A 13,550-nucleotide genomic window follows, 5' to 3' on the forward strand; every position below is an offset into this window, starting at 1 on the left:
ATAAGACTGGGATCCTTAAAATAATTATAACTGTCAGCGCTTTACAATATAAATATAGTAGCATGTTGAATTGTTTCATGAACCAGTTAGGCATGCAGTATACTCTGAAGAATTCTTCAGAAAGATAGCAGTATTACATATTGGCTGTTTATAATTGGCTGTGTATAATGTTATACAATTTAGGAATAAAAATTACATAATGTAGTTGTGTTTAAATCAACCGGTGAAGGCAATTCTATACTGAGTAGACTACTGTATAACTGTTTTGCAGGTATGGAAGGTGAATAAGGCTCTTCTCACATTTGCAATATGCAAGTATTTTTGGAATATAGTGTACACTTTTTGAATGGCACTGAAAAAAAATACTAGGACCTTATTTTGCTGAAATTCCATCATTGTTTATTTAAAACTGTAGGAGAAGGTTCCTGTTATTTGTTAGGAAGAAGCATTTGCCTTACAGATTTTTTCCTCCCCAGCCTTTTAAGATGTAATTTACATATAATACAATTCACCCATCTTAATGTAGAGTTTGAATTTTGTTAATTGTACACAGTAGTGTAACCACCACCACAATCAAGACATAAAAACATTCCCATCACCCTAAGTTTTCTTATGACCGTGCAGTTGACCCTGATCCCCAGCCCCAGGCAACCAGTGATCTGATTTTTATCACTGTGGCTTTATCTTATTTAGAATGTCATATAAATGGATTCCTAAGACGTGTAGTCTTTCGTCTTTGACTTTCTTCACTTAGCGTCATATTTCAGAGGTTTGTCCATGTTGTTGTGGGTTCCTTTTTATTGCCGATTATTATTCCATTGTATGGATATACCATCTGTTACGGACATTTAGGTTGTTTCCAGTTTTTGACTATTACAAATAAAGCGGCTACGAATGTTTGTGTATAGGTCTTTGGACATATGGTTTTATTTCTCTCAGTAAATACCTAGTATTGGAATAGCTGGGTTGTATGGTAGATGTATTTAATTTTTTTTTAAGAAACTGCCAAACTGTTTTCCAAAGTGATACATTCCAACTTTCAGTGTATGAGAGTTGCAACTGCTCCACAGCCTCGCTAATACTTGGTATGATCATACTTTTTCATTTTAGCCAAGTTGGTAGGTATATAGTGGTTTTAATTTGCATTTCCCTAATGACTAATGATGTTGAGCATTTTTTCATGTGCTTTTTTGCCATCTGTTTATCTTTTTTGGTGAAGTATCTTTTGCCCGTTTTTAAAATTGGGATATTGTCAAGAACTGACAGGTGGAAGACTTTATCCTATTTGCAAGCTAATAAGTTGGCCTGCCACATTTTTATGGATGCTGGCAGAAAACATGAAACTCATGAGTCAGAAAGGACTTTATTTCTCTCACAGCATATGGAGCAGCATGAGTTTCATGTTCATATCAACATGAAGCTCATGCTGCTCCCCCCCCGCCCCGCCCTGAGTCCAGTGGGGAACGATGCAGTGGCCTCGGTGTGTACCGTGCTCACAGTGGTTTACATCACAGTTGAGGAACTCTGGGCTTTAGGAAACCCAAATATTTTATAATGAGCTGTAAGCAAACCTGCCCAGCTTCTGCCCCAGAGGGGCTGTTATCTTTATTATTCTGTATAATAAATGAACCTGCCCTCCACTCTGGTGGAAGACAGGCTCTATTTTCTAAGGCAATTTGCTGTACAGACAACCTTGAAAGATAGAACAAAAGACTGCCAGTGTGTTTGTGTATAAGATATGCAGAAACATGAGGGATCCATGGAGCGTTTTCTTCTACACTGTTTTAGCTTCTGGTGAATTTTCCCATGAGCACAGTACTCCGTGACCACTCTGATTAATGTGACAAATAGGGGACTGGGACCTAATCCATTCAGTTTTTCTTACACTGGATTTAATTAAGACAACTATCAGCAGCACTCCAAGTAGCAGGATGTGGCCACCCTGCAGTGCTAAGCTTAAGCGTGCACCTACCCCGGCTAAGGTCCTGCACTCAACCAACTGAACAAATCCCTAGAAAGCCAGGTGGCTTTCTCCTTTAGTTTGTGTATTGACTTTTCCACTTAGCCCTAAACATTAATCTAAGTATAGCAAGATGTTTTAGCAATTGCACAGTCTGAGCATTGGTCCACAGGGGGAAGTCTAGGGCAAGTCTAGCCTCCATAATAACCGTGGCCAGTGATTTGAGGCTGACATGAATACCTTCCAGAGCCCAAGTAGTGTCATTGATCACATTGTCTTGAGTCAGGCACAAATTTTGTACCACCTTTTTTTTTTTTTTTTTTTTTTTGCATGGTATGCGGGCCTCTCACTGTTGTGGCCTCTCCTGTTGCGGAGCACAGGCTCCGGACGCGCAGGCTCAGCGGCCGTGGCTCACGGGCCTAGCCGCTCTGCAGCATGTGGGATCTTCTGGGACCGGGGCACGAACCCGTGTCCCCTGCATTGGCAGGCGGACTCTCAAGTCCCCACCTTTTTATTTGGATGACTCCCATTGTAGAGAAAACTGCCCGTAGGGCTTGCATAAATAAGTCAGTTATTCCTCCAGGACACTCCCCCAAGTAACCAAGGGTAGCCTCACTTTTGGCCACCCAGGCGGCATGTGGGATCTTAGCTCCCCGACCAGGGATTGAACCCGCGCCCCCTGCATTGGAAGTGCGGAGTCTTAACCACTGGACTGCCAGGGAAGTCCCAAGGGTAGGCTCATTTTGGAGAGACCTCCATGGTCATCTGAGAACTAAAGTGATCTACCAGTGGTGTTTCCCTAAACACTGGATGGTCCCTTCTTCCCACCTCAGAGTTGCAAGGCATATTTTTGGGAGGGAAGGAAGTTAGTACCTGGCTTCCATACAGGAAGTATAGTTGTTTGTGCCCCCAAAGGGGGACCTTCATCAGTCAGGGGCACAGGTTGACATTGTCACCAACGTTGTCTCCCTCTTTCCCAGCTCAGAATGATTGGGTCTAGGCCTTGTTTTTGGACTGAATGTCTGAGGGCAGCCAGTTCGGTCTGTTCTGTTTATCCTGAGCACCTGGATGCCAGCTGAACGGCAGTCAGCCACCTCGCGAACTGAGCCTCAGCTTTGGGAATGGTAGTGGGCCAACGTCTCTTGTTTTGCATGGAGCATGCAGGACGCTTGGCCATCCCCTGCTGTTTGCAAAATACTTCTCGGTAAAGTTAAGGGAGATGGTGATCCAGTTGTCAGAGCCCTCTGGCGTGGGATGGCAGATCCAGCACGTTGCAACAGTTGGGGAGAGCTGCATGAGAGCCTCTTCCTACCTGAGGAAGGCTCTAAGAGCGGTTCTGAAGAACAAAGATTTTTAATGTCCCTTCTTCCCCCATACCTCCTGGAGTCTAAGAGGTTTCTCTCCAGGTTCCAGGGTGGTGGTTCTCCCTCCACCTCCACAAAATCAGTGTATCCTATTCTAGTAGCTGTAACTCAATCCCTTTTCCAGTCATCTCCTCCCCTTACCCAGACCTTTCATCTGGAATGGTCAGGGACAAGAACATTTTATAAAACTTAAGAGACCCGTTATGTCTCCCACTTTGGCTCACAAGGGCCAATCTGATTGTACTTGGCAAGCAGTATATTCAACCAAGTGGTCATTATTCTTAGGATCTAAGATGATGTCCATTCAGTAAGAGAATCCAGATGGCTGAACTTGAACTAGGTTTGAATCTGCTAGGCCCACTTTTGACCAGGCTGTCACCTGGAAGTGGTACCAACCAGGCTGTCCCAGGGTTGCCATTAGGCAGAAGGAAAAAGATCGTGTCTGAGAATGGTCGGGACAGATCCTGAACTTCCATTTAGGTTTATGTAACTTCACACCCCATTAGGCTTGATCATTACCCAGGAGGCAGCTAAAAACAGATGATCCTTTTCCGGGTAGAGCTCAGTTTGATGACCAAACTGCCTTACTAGGACTTTTGGACAAGGAGGAAGTGAGGGAAGTAGAGTCTGAAATCTTTTTGAGTCAGTAATTGAGGAAACTATTGTAATTCTCTACAATATCAATATCTGTGGATGGCAGGGAGCTTGGAAGTTTTAACAATACCTTGACTAACAGCCAATTGAATAGCTTTTGGTGCATCATTATCAGACTGCAGATGGTCCGGAAAGCTAAACATATGACACAGCTTCGTTTCAAGAGCCATCTGGTGTGGCCAGAACCAACTGCTCAGACTGGAACAGCAACAGTGTAACCTGAAAAAGTGTCAGTAGTTGTGAGGCATCAGGGATAGCCCTGAGATGGGGTGAAAGGTCTAGTGTAGTTAGTCTGCCAGGTACAGTTGGACACAATGCCCTGTATGATTTGGCCTCATTCACCATGAAACAAACAGGCCAACTTTGGCAGGTGTCACAAGTCTGACATGCGGTAGCAACTTCTCCATCAGAAGCATAGGGTCTTTGACTTTCTGATGGTGGATGTGTCACCATGTTCAGAATAATGTTGGGCCTAGGTGGCAGTGATGGAAGTCTGGGCAGTGTAGGTTGATAAGCAACTTGATTCCAGTTGGTATCAGAGAACAGGCTTTTACCATGAGCGTCTAATCAGTTATCCAGAGAGTTGAATCAATAGCTGCTCTTCATTTCCACAGTTATGGAAAGATGGGTGTCTAATCTGCCAAGACTTGCAGGTCTCCCAGACAGCTTGGCCATTGCAACAGCCCAAGAGTCAGTAAAAATACAACAAGGCTCATAGTGGAGAGTGTCATCCAGAGCGACAAAGACAGCCTTGAGTTCTGCCTTCTGAGCAGAGCAGCCATGTCCACTTTTGGTTTTGCAAAGTTGGTGCTAAGGCTGAGCATCCGCAGCAGCCCAGTGAATACCATCAGCCTTCAGCTTAGCCAGACCATCAGTGAATCAAAGACCCCATCGATCTAGTAGCTTTCTTTGGGCAGCAGCGTGGGGGAGCTACCACTTTCTCATGTAAAGCCGAGAGACCAGCTGCTTTCTTGACTGTCACTGTTTCTTTATGACCAGTGAGACTTGTTGGGCACGTCTTACCTTGCTAGTCATGAAGTCTTAGTTAACACACTCCCAAACGGCAGTATCAGGCTAGAGAGCCTCCAAGTTTCCATGGATCAGGCTTCACTTTTAACAAGAGTGCAATAACAAGCTAATCCTTTCTTGTCAAAGGGAGTGTACCTTGTAGCCATGTCAGGGAATTGGCAAGTCCAAAATCCAGGGAATACCTTGGGGTGGAGACCACCTCCCTTTGCCAGAAGCTCTAATCTGCAAAAAGCGTCAGTCTCAGAGACTAACAGCTCAAAGAGGTCGTTAGGGTTTTGGGGCCCGAAGGTAGAGACTGTGCCACAGCTTGATGGAAACTTCCAATTCAGCCTGTTGGTTGGAGCCCCACTTAAAAGATGCTGTTTTGCATATTGACTGATATAACGAAGAAAGTAGAATGCGCAGGTGAGGCACATATTGTCTCTAGTACCTAAAAAGTCCAGTAAGATGCTGGGTTTCATTTTTGGTGGGAAGAGGGAGGAGGTGAAAAAACAGGTTTTCTTTTACTGCTGCAGGGGATTGAGTGTTGTGCATCTGCCTGTCTAGTCCCAAGAAACTTTACCTGGTGAGCAGTCCTCTGAATTTTGTTGGGATTTATCAGCAACCTCTGCTGGTAGAGGTGTCATAACACTACGGTCAGGGCCTTTGAGACTGAGACTTCTGGCTTGCCAGTCAGTAGGATATCAACAGTATAGTACAAATTTTAGATATCAAAAGATAAGACACTTGTGCTAAATCCTGACCCAGCTACTGGTGGCTAACGTTAGGGGAGTTTGTTCCAGTAGCTCTTCTCTACATCTGGCTCTTCTCAATTGGGATGTTCCATATCTGGTACTTACGGGATGAGAAGTGGTAAATGCACATGCCATACCAATCCCTGCTGTGCATTCAGATGTCAAAGCAACAACAGTATGTAGAATCAGGCCCACCCATGGGGTCAGGACAGCCTCCCTTTCCTGCTGTGAACCTTGCCCAAGCCCCATCAGTTGAATGTAAGCGCCTCCTGTCTGTGGAACCAGGTGGGATGGTGAGTGGGACACCTGCTGGATAAAACAGAGCCATGGAAGTTTGAGCCTCTCCCATTCTTGAGTTTTCCTCAGCATACTTGGATGCATACATGGTGTCTTCACTGTTCACCCCTGGGAACAAGGAGACCTTGGCTCCAACCCTAATTACCTTTTCCAAGCTGGTGAGGTCAAGTTAGAGGCAACAGGAAGGTAGAAGGGGGGAAGTGGTATGGAGGGAGAAAGTGATTCTCTGCCAGTGAGCAAGGTACATTTTGGTTTCAAGCAGCACTGGAGCTGCACGTGGCTCAGCCAAACAAACCTCCAGTGTTTTCAGCCCACTCGAAGCCCTCTATCCGGCAGCAAAGTCATCACTACTGACACTATCAGTGTCAGTTTGGGGGACCCCTTGATTCAGTAGCCCCATCCACATTGATTTCTAGTTGGGGCCATGTCATTTATGCCTTTTAGATGACTCAGACTTGACTTCCGCAGTGGTGGCTTTTTTTCAAGAGTGTAGCTTAATCTTGGATATTTGCTGCCCCACTGTCATGATAACATCTCTTACACTTTTTCCTGGTCTAACATAAAAGGGGGCTTTTCAGCAGGCCTGACCAAAGAATTTTATATTACTTTGGATCCTTTTTTCATTCCCCAGTGACTCATCTTCATCAGCATTATAAACCCAGTTGGGCAGGAAGACTCTTGCTAGTCAATGCCTCATCGTAGGAATTTGCTTCAGAGAAGTCTCTCCAAGAGCATCCACAGCACCCTGTGGCAGCCAGGACCCACTGCAAAAAAAACTCAAGCCTTTTACAGTCATCTCCAAATAGATCTCAGGTGGACATGACAAACCGCAGGAGGAGCTGAGCCCTGAGATGGCCCAGGTGTTGCAATTCTTCCTTGCTCTACAAGCATTATGTTGCCCCCTCATCTCCCATGTGGACCAGCCAAAGTTCTAATGACTCAACTGGTTTCTGCTTGTAGCAGTTGTGAATTTCCCTCCTGGCACACTTGGTTTAGGTACATGTGGCAGTAACTTGTCTATAAAGGGGCAGAACCTCTGTCTCCACCCTCCTACTCCCTTTGAATCTTAGTGTTAATTGTTACTGTGGGCAGACTTCAGGCTGACCACCCAATTGGCAGGGAAGTCCTCCGCTGCCTCCCCCACCCCTAGCAAGTTTGCAGCAACTGGGACACAATTCCAGCAGCTGTCCTTAAACTTACTGCCCAGTACTCATCCTGTAACCACCTTCTCAGTTTTTCCTCATTAATAGGCGTCTTCGTTTCCTCGGGCTACCATAACAAAGTACCATGAACTGCATGTCTTAAAACAACACGAATGTATTCTCTCACAGTTTTCGAGGCTAGAAGTCCTAAATCAAAGTGTTGGTAGGGCCATGTTCCCTCAAAAGCCTCTAGGGGAGAATCCTTCCTTGCCCTTTCTAGTTTCTGGTAGCCCCAGGTGTTCCTTGGCTTGTGGCAGCATATCTCCAATCTCTTCCTGTATCTTCACATTGCCGTCTTCCTTCAGTGTTTTCATATGGCCTTCTCTTCTTTGGGTCCACATGTCCCTCTTCTTATAAAGACTTAGTTAGAGTAGGGCCTGCTCTAATGACCTCATCTTAACTTGATTGCGTCTGTGAAGACAATTCTAAATAAGGTTGCATTCACAGGTATCAGGGGTCAGGACTTCATCATATCTTTTGGGGGCACACAGTTGAACTCAGAGCAATAGGCAAATAAGTAGAGGACCATTTATTGCCCAGTTGACCATACAATTTGGTAAACAGGTTTACTGCCAGCTCTAGTAGGCTTCTTCAAATTCCATTTGCTCTGTGAGGTCTCATCCTTCCTGTTCCAGAAAGCCTTGTCTTTTTCAGCATCCTGTTCTTGGTTGCCAAACTTTGGCAAGATCTGTGAGAGATCTGAGTGTTTATCCTACTTGCAAGCCAAGAAATTATCCTGCCATGGTTTCATGGATGCTGATAGAAGATAACGGGTCTCGCAGGTCAGAAAGAAGGACTTTATTATTCTCTGCACAGCAGGCAGCATGAGTTTTCTATTTGTGCCACTTTTCCCTTCCTTAAGTCCCACAGGGGTAACATAGAGTGGCCCAGGTGAGTGCTCTGCATGTGGTCGTTTTCATCACAGCTGAAGGATCTCCAGCTTAGGAAACCAAAATCTTTTAGAATGGGCTGCAAACAAACCTGCCTGACCTTTATCCCACAGTGGGGAACATTATTATATTGGACAGTAAGTAAAGGTGTCCTCTTCTCCAGTAGCAGCCACTCTGTCTTCCCAGGCTGTTGGCTCTTCAGCAAACATCCTTGAAAACTAGTCCAGAACCAAAGCTGTCAATTCACAAGATACACAGAAACACAAGGGACTCACGGGGAATTGTCTCCCAACAGTTGTCTTAAGCCGTTGAGTTTATTGAATTGTACGAATTCTTTTTGTATTCTCTATATAAGACCTTTGACAGATACATGTTTACAAATATTTTCTCCTGGTCTATGGTGTGCCTTTCTGTTAACTGTGTATTTCAAAGGACCAAGTTTTTAATTTTGATGAAATCCATTTTATCAATGTTTGCTGAAAGTCTCTGCTTTCTGTGTGCTATTTAAGAAATCTTTCAATGTTGCAAAGATTTTTATCCTGTTTTCTTCTAGAAGTGTAATAGTTTCAGTTCTTACATTTAAGTCTATGATTCATTTTTAATTTTTTTGTGTATAATATGAGAGTAAGGGTCAAGGTTTATTTTTCCCATATAGATACCAGTTGTTCCAACACCACTGTTTTGTATTTTCTCCATTAAATTACTTTGGAACCTTTTTTCAGAAGTCAGCTGACTATATATATGTAGATCTATTTCTGGACTTTATCCTCTTCCATTAATCTCCATGTGTATTCTTTCACCAATTTCACATTGTCTTAATTTTGTAGCTTTATAGTAAGTCTTGAAATCGGGTAGTATAAGTCTTACAGTCTTGTTTTCTGCCTTTCCATACAAATTTTATTATCAGCTTATCAATTCTTCCAAAAAGCCTGGTAGGATTTTGATTGATCTTATAGATTTTTTTAATCCATACATTGTGTATTTCAGGAACAAAGAAAACTCAGCTCCACTAGAGGAAACTACCACAGGAAAAAGTGAAGCAAAAAAAAGAAAGATTGCAGAAACTTCAAATGTTATCACTGAGTCATTGCCGTCTGCAGAATCTGAACCTGTTGAAATCGAGGTGGAGATTGCTGAAGGCACAATCGAAGTGGAAGATGAAGGCATTGAAACGTTAGAGGATGTGGCTACTGCCAGGCAGTCCATAAAGTATATTCAGAGCACAGGTTCCTCTGATGATTCCGCTCTGGCATTATTGGCAGATATCACCAGCAAGTACCGTCAAGGTGATAGAAAAGGGCAGATTAAAGATGAAGATGGCTGTGCCTCTGACCCCACAAGCAAACAGGTAGAAGGTATTGAAATTGTGGAACTTCAGCTGTCACATGTGAAGGACTTGTTCCATTGTGAGAAATGTAACCGTTCATTTAAATTGTTTTACCATTTTAAGGAACACATGAAATCACACTCCACTGAGAGTTTCAAGTGTGAAATATGCAATAAAAGGTATCTTCGGGAGAGCGCATGGAAACAGCACCTCAATTGTTACCACCTTGAAGAAGGTGGAGTCAGTAAGAAGCAAAGAACTGGGAAAAAAATTCACATATGTCAGTACTGTGAGAAACAGTTTGACCACTTTGGACATTTTAAAGAGCATCTTCGAAAGCATACAGGTAATTAGCAAATACTTTATGTTAAAAGTATAGATTTTCCACATTCACTTGAAGCTAAGTGTCTAAATCCTTTTTTCTTATTTTAATTAGCACCACAGGAACCACTTCCTGTGTTCCCTAATGTGCCGGCTGAGCACACAGTGTTTTTATAATATTCGTTGAAATATTTACGCTTTCAAAGCAAAATCAGTACTAACTTTGAAAGTAATTTTCATTCTTACATCTTGGCAATTTTTATAATTTAAAAAAAAATACATAAAACGGTTGTGATTCTTTATTAACGGTTATAGATTATGAGATTTTAATTACAGTGAAACTTCACTGTTAACTGTTTTTACTTTCCCTGCCTTATGTTAACAGATTACATAGATGGGTACATTTGCAAACAATCCCAAATATGTTTATACCTTTGCATACATTTCGTTATCTGTTTTGACCTGGCAGATAGGAAGGCAGTATTTGTCCATCTCCTTCATCTCTCCAAGGGCAAACATGTCAGGACTGGTGCACAGCCAGGGAGATGAAAAGTGTAAGGTCTCTGTACTCTCCTAAGAGCCATCCCAGACGTGAGGGAGATGTCCAGGGAGTCTGCCTTAGAACCTCTGGCCCTTCTAGTTCTGCATCCATCCCTGAGCCTATTTTTCTCCCTGTCAGAGTCCCTGTCCTTGGTCCCACACCCCAGGCTTTCTCTGCTAGGTCTTCTGTGCCATACACAGGAGTTACCACCACGAATGACTTGGAATCTTGGGGAGTCCCTAAACCCCCTGTGACAAAGGTGTGGGGAAAGCACTTGCTGCAGAGTGCTAAGTGTCAGACTTCTGGACATTTGTTCCCAAGTTCTTACTCTGTGAGATGGTTAAGGCTGTTGAGACTATTAATACAGTGAATACAATATAGTTATCCCACACTATTCAGAATCTTTCTCTTTGATGCTAGAGTTTGGAGAACTTTGGATGAAATTTTTTCGTAGATCCCTTGCTGTCCAGAGTTGCTTGCTACATACTGCTTGAAACTGAGAAAACATAGATTCAAATAGTGTGGGATCCCTCACTATTCAAACCCTTGTTAGTAATACTCAAGAACTGGATAAATAAGTGAACAGCAAGGGAATCTCCTAATTTACTTAAAGGCTCACTATGAATTTAGAAGGCTTTAAGGTAACTAATTTGGGGTAACTAATAGGCATTCATGAAATCTTTGGGGAAAATGCTTTCTGGTTTTACAAACATTATATGTAAAGACCTGTGGTATATTTGGAAACTGCCTAAAGGTATAGTTTTTAGTCCTTAAAAAACAAATAAGCACCTATGTTAATGGTCTTCTGATGAACATGTTTGTGGTAACTGTGGATTAGTTTTGCAAAAGCATTGGTGTACCTGCAGCACAACTTAGTAAATAAATGTTACTTGGTGACTAGCACACTTTGATAGGAGTTTCCAGTACCCCAACAGATAATCACTTCTATATTATTTCCTATCAGTGTGAAAGTAGAAACAATTGTCTCTTTTACCCAAAACATTACCTAGTGACTTACCTGTTTGAAAATAGGACAACGCAAACCATTTTGGAAGTTTTTAAATATGCTTTCCAAGCCCTGCACATTGTATCTTGGATTGAGCAGAAAAGTATAGAGCTAAATCACATTATGGGTTTTTTTTTAAATTTATTTATTTTATCCATTTTTGGCTGCGTTGGGTCTTCGTTGCTGCACACGGGCTTTCTCTAGTTGTGGCGAGCGGGGGCTACTCTTCGTTGTGGTGCGCAGGCTTCTCATTGCGGTGGCTTCTCTTGTTGCAGAGCAGGGACTCTAGGCGCACGGGCTTCAGTAGTTGCAGCACACGGGCTCAGTAGTTGTGACTTACAGGCTCTAGAGCGCAGGCTCAGTAGTTGTGGTGCACGGGCTTAGTTGCTCCACGGCATGTGGCATCTTCCTGGACCAGGACTTGAACCCGTGTCCCCTGCATTGGCAGGCGGATTTTTAACCACTGTGCCACCAGGGAAGCCCCACATTATGTTTTATGTCTGTGTTTCCCTTCAAAATGATGTGAGATAACTTAAGTAACTTAGTTAAGTAGTTGTTACAAATTACAGAACCAGATGCCCTTTGAAGGAACAGTTTAGTATGTAAAGCAAACTGAACTTTTATTGTCTTTTTTAACCTCGATCAATTATTGTACTAGTAATTAGTCACAAGACAGCATATGTGATCAGTGATTTAGTAAATTCAAGAGGAACATAAGTAAACAGGTTTTTTTTTTATAAATTTATTTATTTTTGGCTGTGTTGGGTCTTCGTTTCTGTGCGAGGGCTTTCTCTAGTTGGCGAGCGGGGGCCACTCTTCATCACGGTGCGCAGGCCTCTCACTATCACGGCCTCTCTTGTTGCGGAGCACAGCCTCCAGACACGCAGGCTCAGTAGTTATGGCTCACGGGCCCAGTTGCTCTGCGGCATGTGGGATCTTCCCAGACCAGGGCTCGAACCCTTGTCCCCTGCATTGGCAGGCAGATTCTCAACCACTGCGCCACCAGGGAAGCCCCCAGTAAACAGTTTTTAATTGTGTTTGTGTTAATAAAGGGTGGATCATTTTTCACTTATAACAAACTAAGTGTAAAGATAAATGGTCCCGTTCCTGTTTCCTACTCTCAACATATACATAATATACCCCCCTCAATTTCATATTTTGTATACTTTCATTAGTTTAGTGCTTTGGTTTCTTGTATGTTCTTAAAGCATGCACAGTAATCCACGCTTGATTTGCAAAATTTTGGCTGTTACTTGTCCTGAATTACTTTGTTTCCATTTGGAAAATAGTGATGATAATGCCAGCCTGCTAGGTCATGGAGATAAATTTTAGAGTCCCTGCCTTCAAGGAGTTCAAAGTTACGTTAGGGGAGACAAGCAGGCACAATCAGCTAAGTGCTGATAGAGGTAAGCACAGAGTCTTATGGGAATGCCTGCTTGTGCTGTTTATGATGAAAGAGACAAGGATGGCTTCCTAGAGGGTTTACCCTATGACTCCCAAAGGAAAAGGAGTTAGCCAGGAGATAAACATTCCAGACAAAAGAAATTAAGTGTACACAGACATAGAGGAGAGATAAGTCACTCATTTGGAGTACTTGCTAGCAGGTTGTTATGACTGGAGGATTGGGTCCGAATGCCAGGAGATGCAGCTAAAGAGTTTGGAGGGCTGACCATGTGGCGTGCACTTAGGCATCATGGACGATCTCCCAGTGGTTCAAGGACGAGAGAGAAAGTGATGGGAGATGAGGCTAAGATCATGTAGTTATTTTCATTTAAGTGCTGTAAATGAGTTTGGATTTTTATCTTGAAAGACTCTGGGTCACTTTAAAGAAATTTAAGCCAGGGAGTTTTCTGATTAAATTTATGCTTTAGAGAGAGAGAACTGGCAGGATAGATTGGAGTGGGTGAAGCCTACTGCGTCTAATTCGAAGGCTGTTGGAGTAATCTAAACAAGAATGGGGGATTGAATAAAGGCGGTAATAGTGAAAAAGGGTTGGAGATACAACATTAAGTAGGCAGAATCAACAGGGTTTGGTGATTGGTGAGATGTAGGGGTAAAAGAGAAGGTGACTCCCAGCTTTCTGATTTGGGTGGCTACATGATTGGAAGTTTATTAATTTAGAAAGAAAAATATAGAAGGGTAAGATTTGTGGGTGGGGGGAGAGAGCCAGATATATTGACAGATATGCCTGTGGAACATCGCATGTGAAAGAATCCAAAGATGAC

At 43.0% G+C, this 13,550-nt stretch overlaps 1 protein-coding gene across 6 annotated transcripts in view; it reads left to right on the forward strand.

Annotated features, from left to right (window-relative positions):
- ZNF131 (zinc finger protein 131) overlaps positions 1-13,550 on the forward strand; it is a 33,038-nt gene that overhangs the window by 11,881 nt on the left and 7,607 nt on the right. For 4 of the 6 annotated variants that reach the window (XM_067730621.1, XM_067730617.1, XM_067730619.1 and 1 more), the window contains one exon: positions 9,118-9,803. In XM_067730621.1, the coding sequence (XP_067586722.1) occupies positions 9,118-9,803 (686 nt within the window). Of the gene's footprint in view, positions 1-9,117; positions 9,804-13,550 lie in introns of those variants that run through there. The other 2 variants (XM_067730620.1, XM_067730622.1) reach the window with 2 other exon arrangements.

Source organism: Pseudorca crassidens, chromosome 3 (genome assembly GCF_039906515.1).
Source record: "Pseudorca crassidens isolate mPseCra1 chromosome 3, mPseCra1.hap1, whole genome shotgun sequence".
NCBI lineage: Eukaryota > Metazoa > Chordata > Mammalia > Artiodactyla > Delphinidae > Pseudorca > Pseudorca crassidens.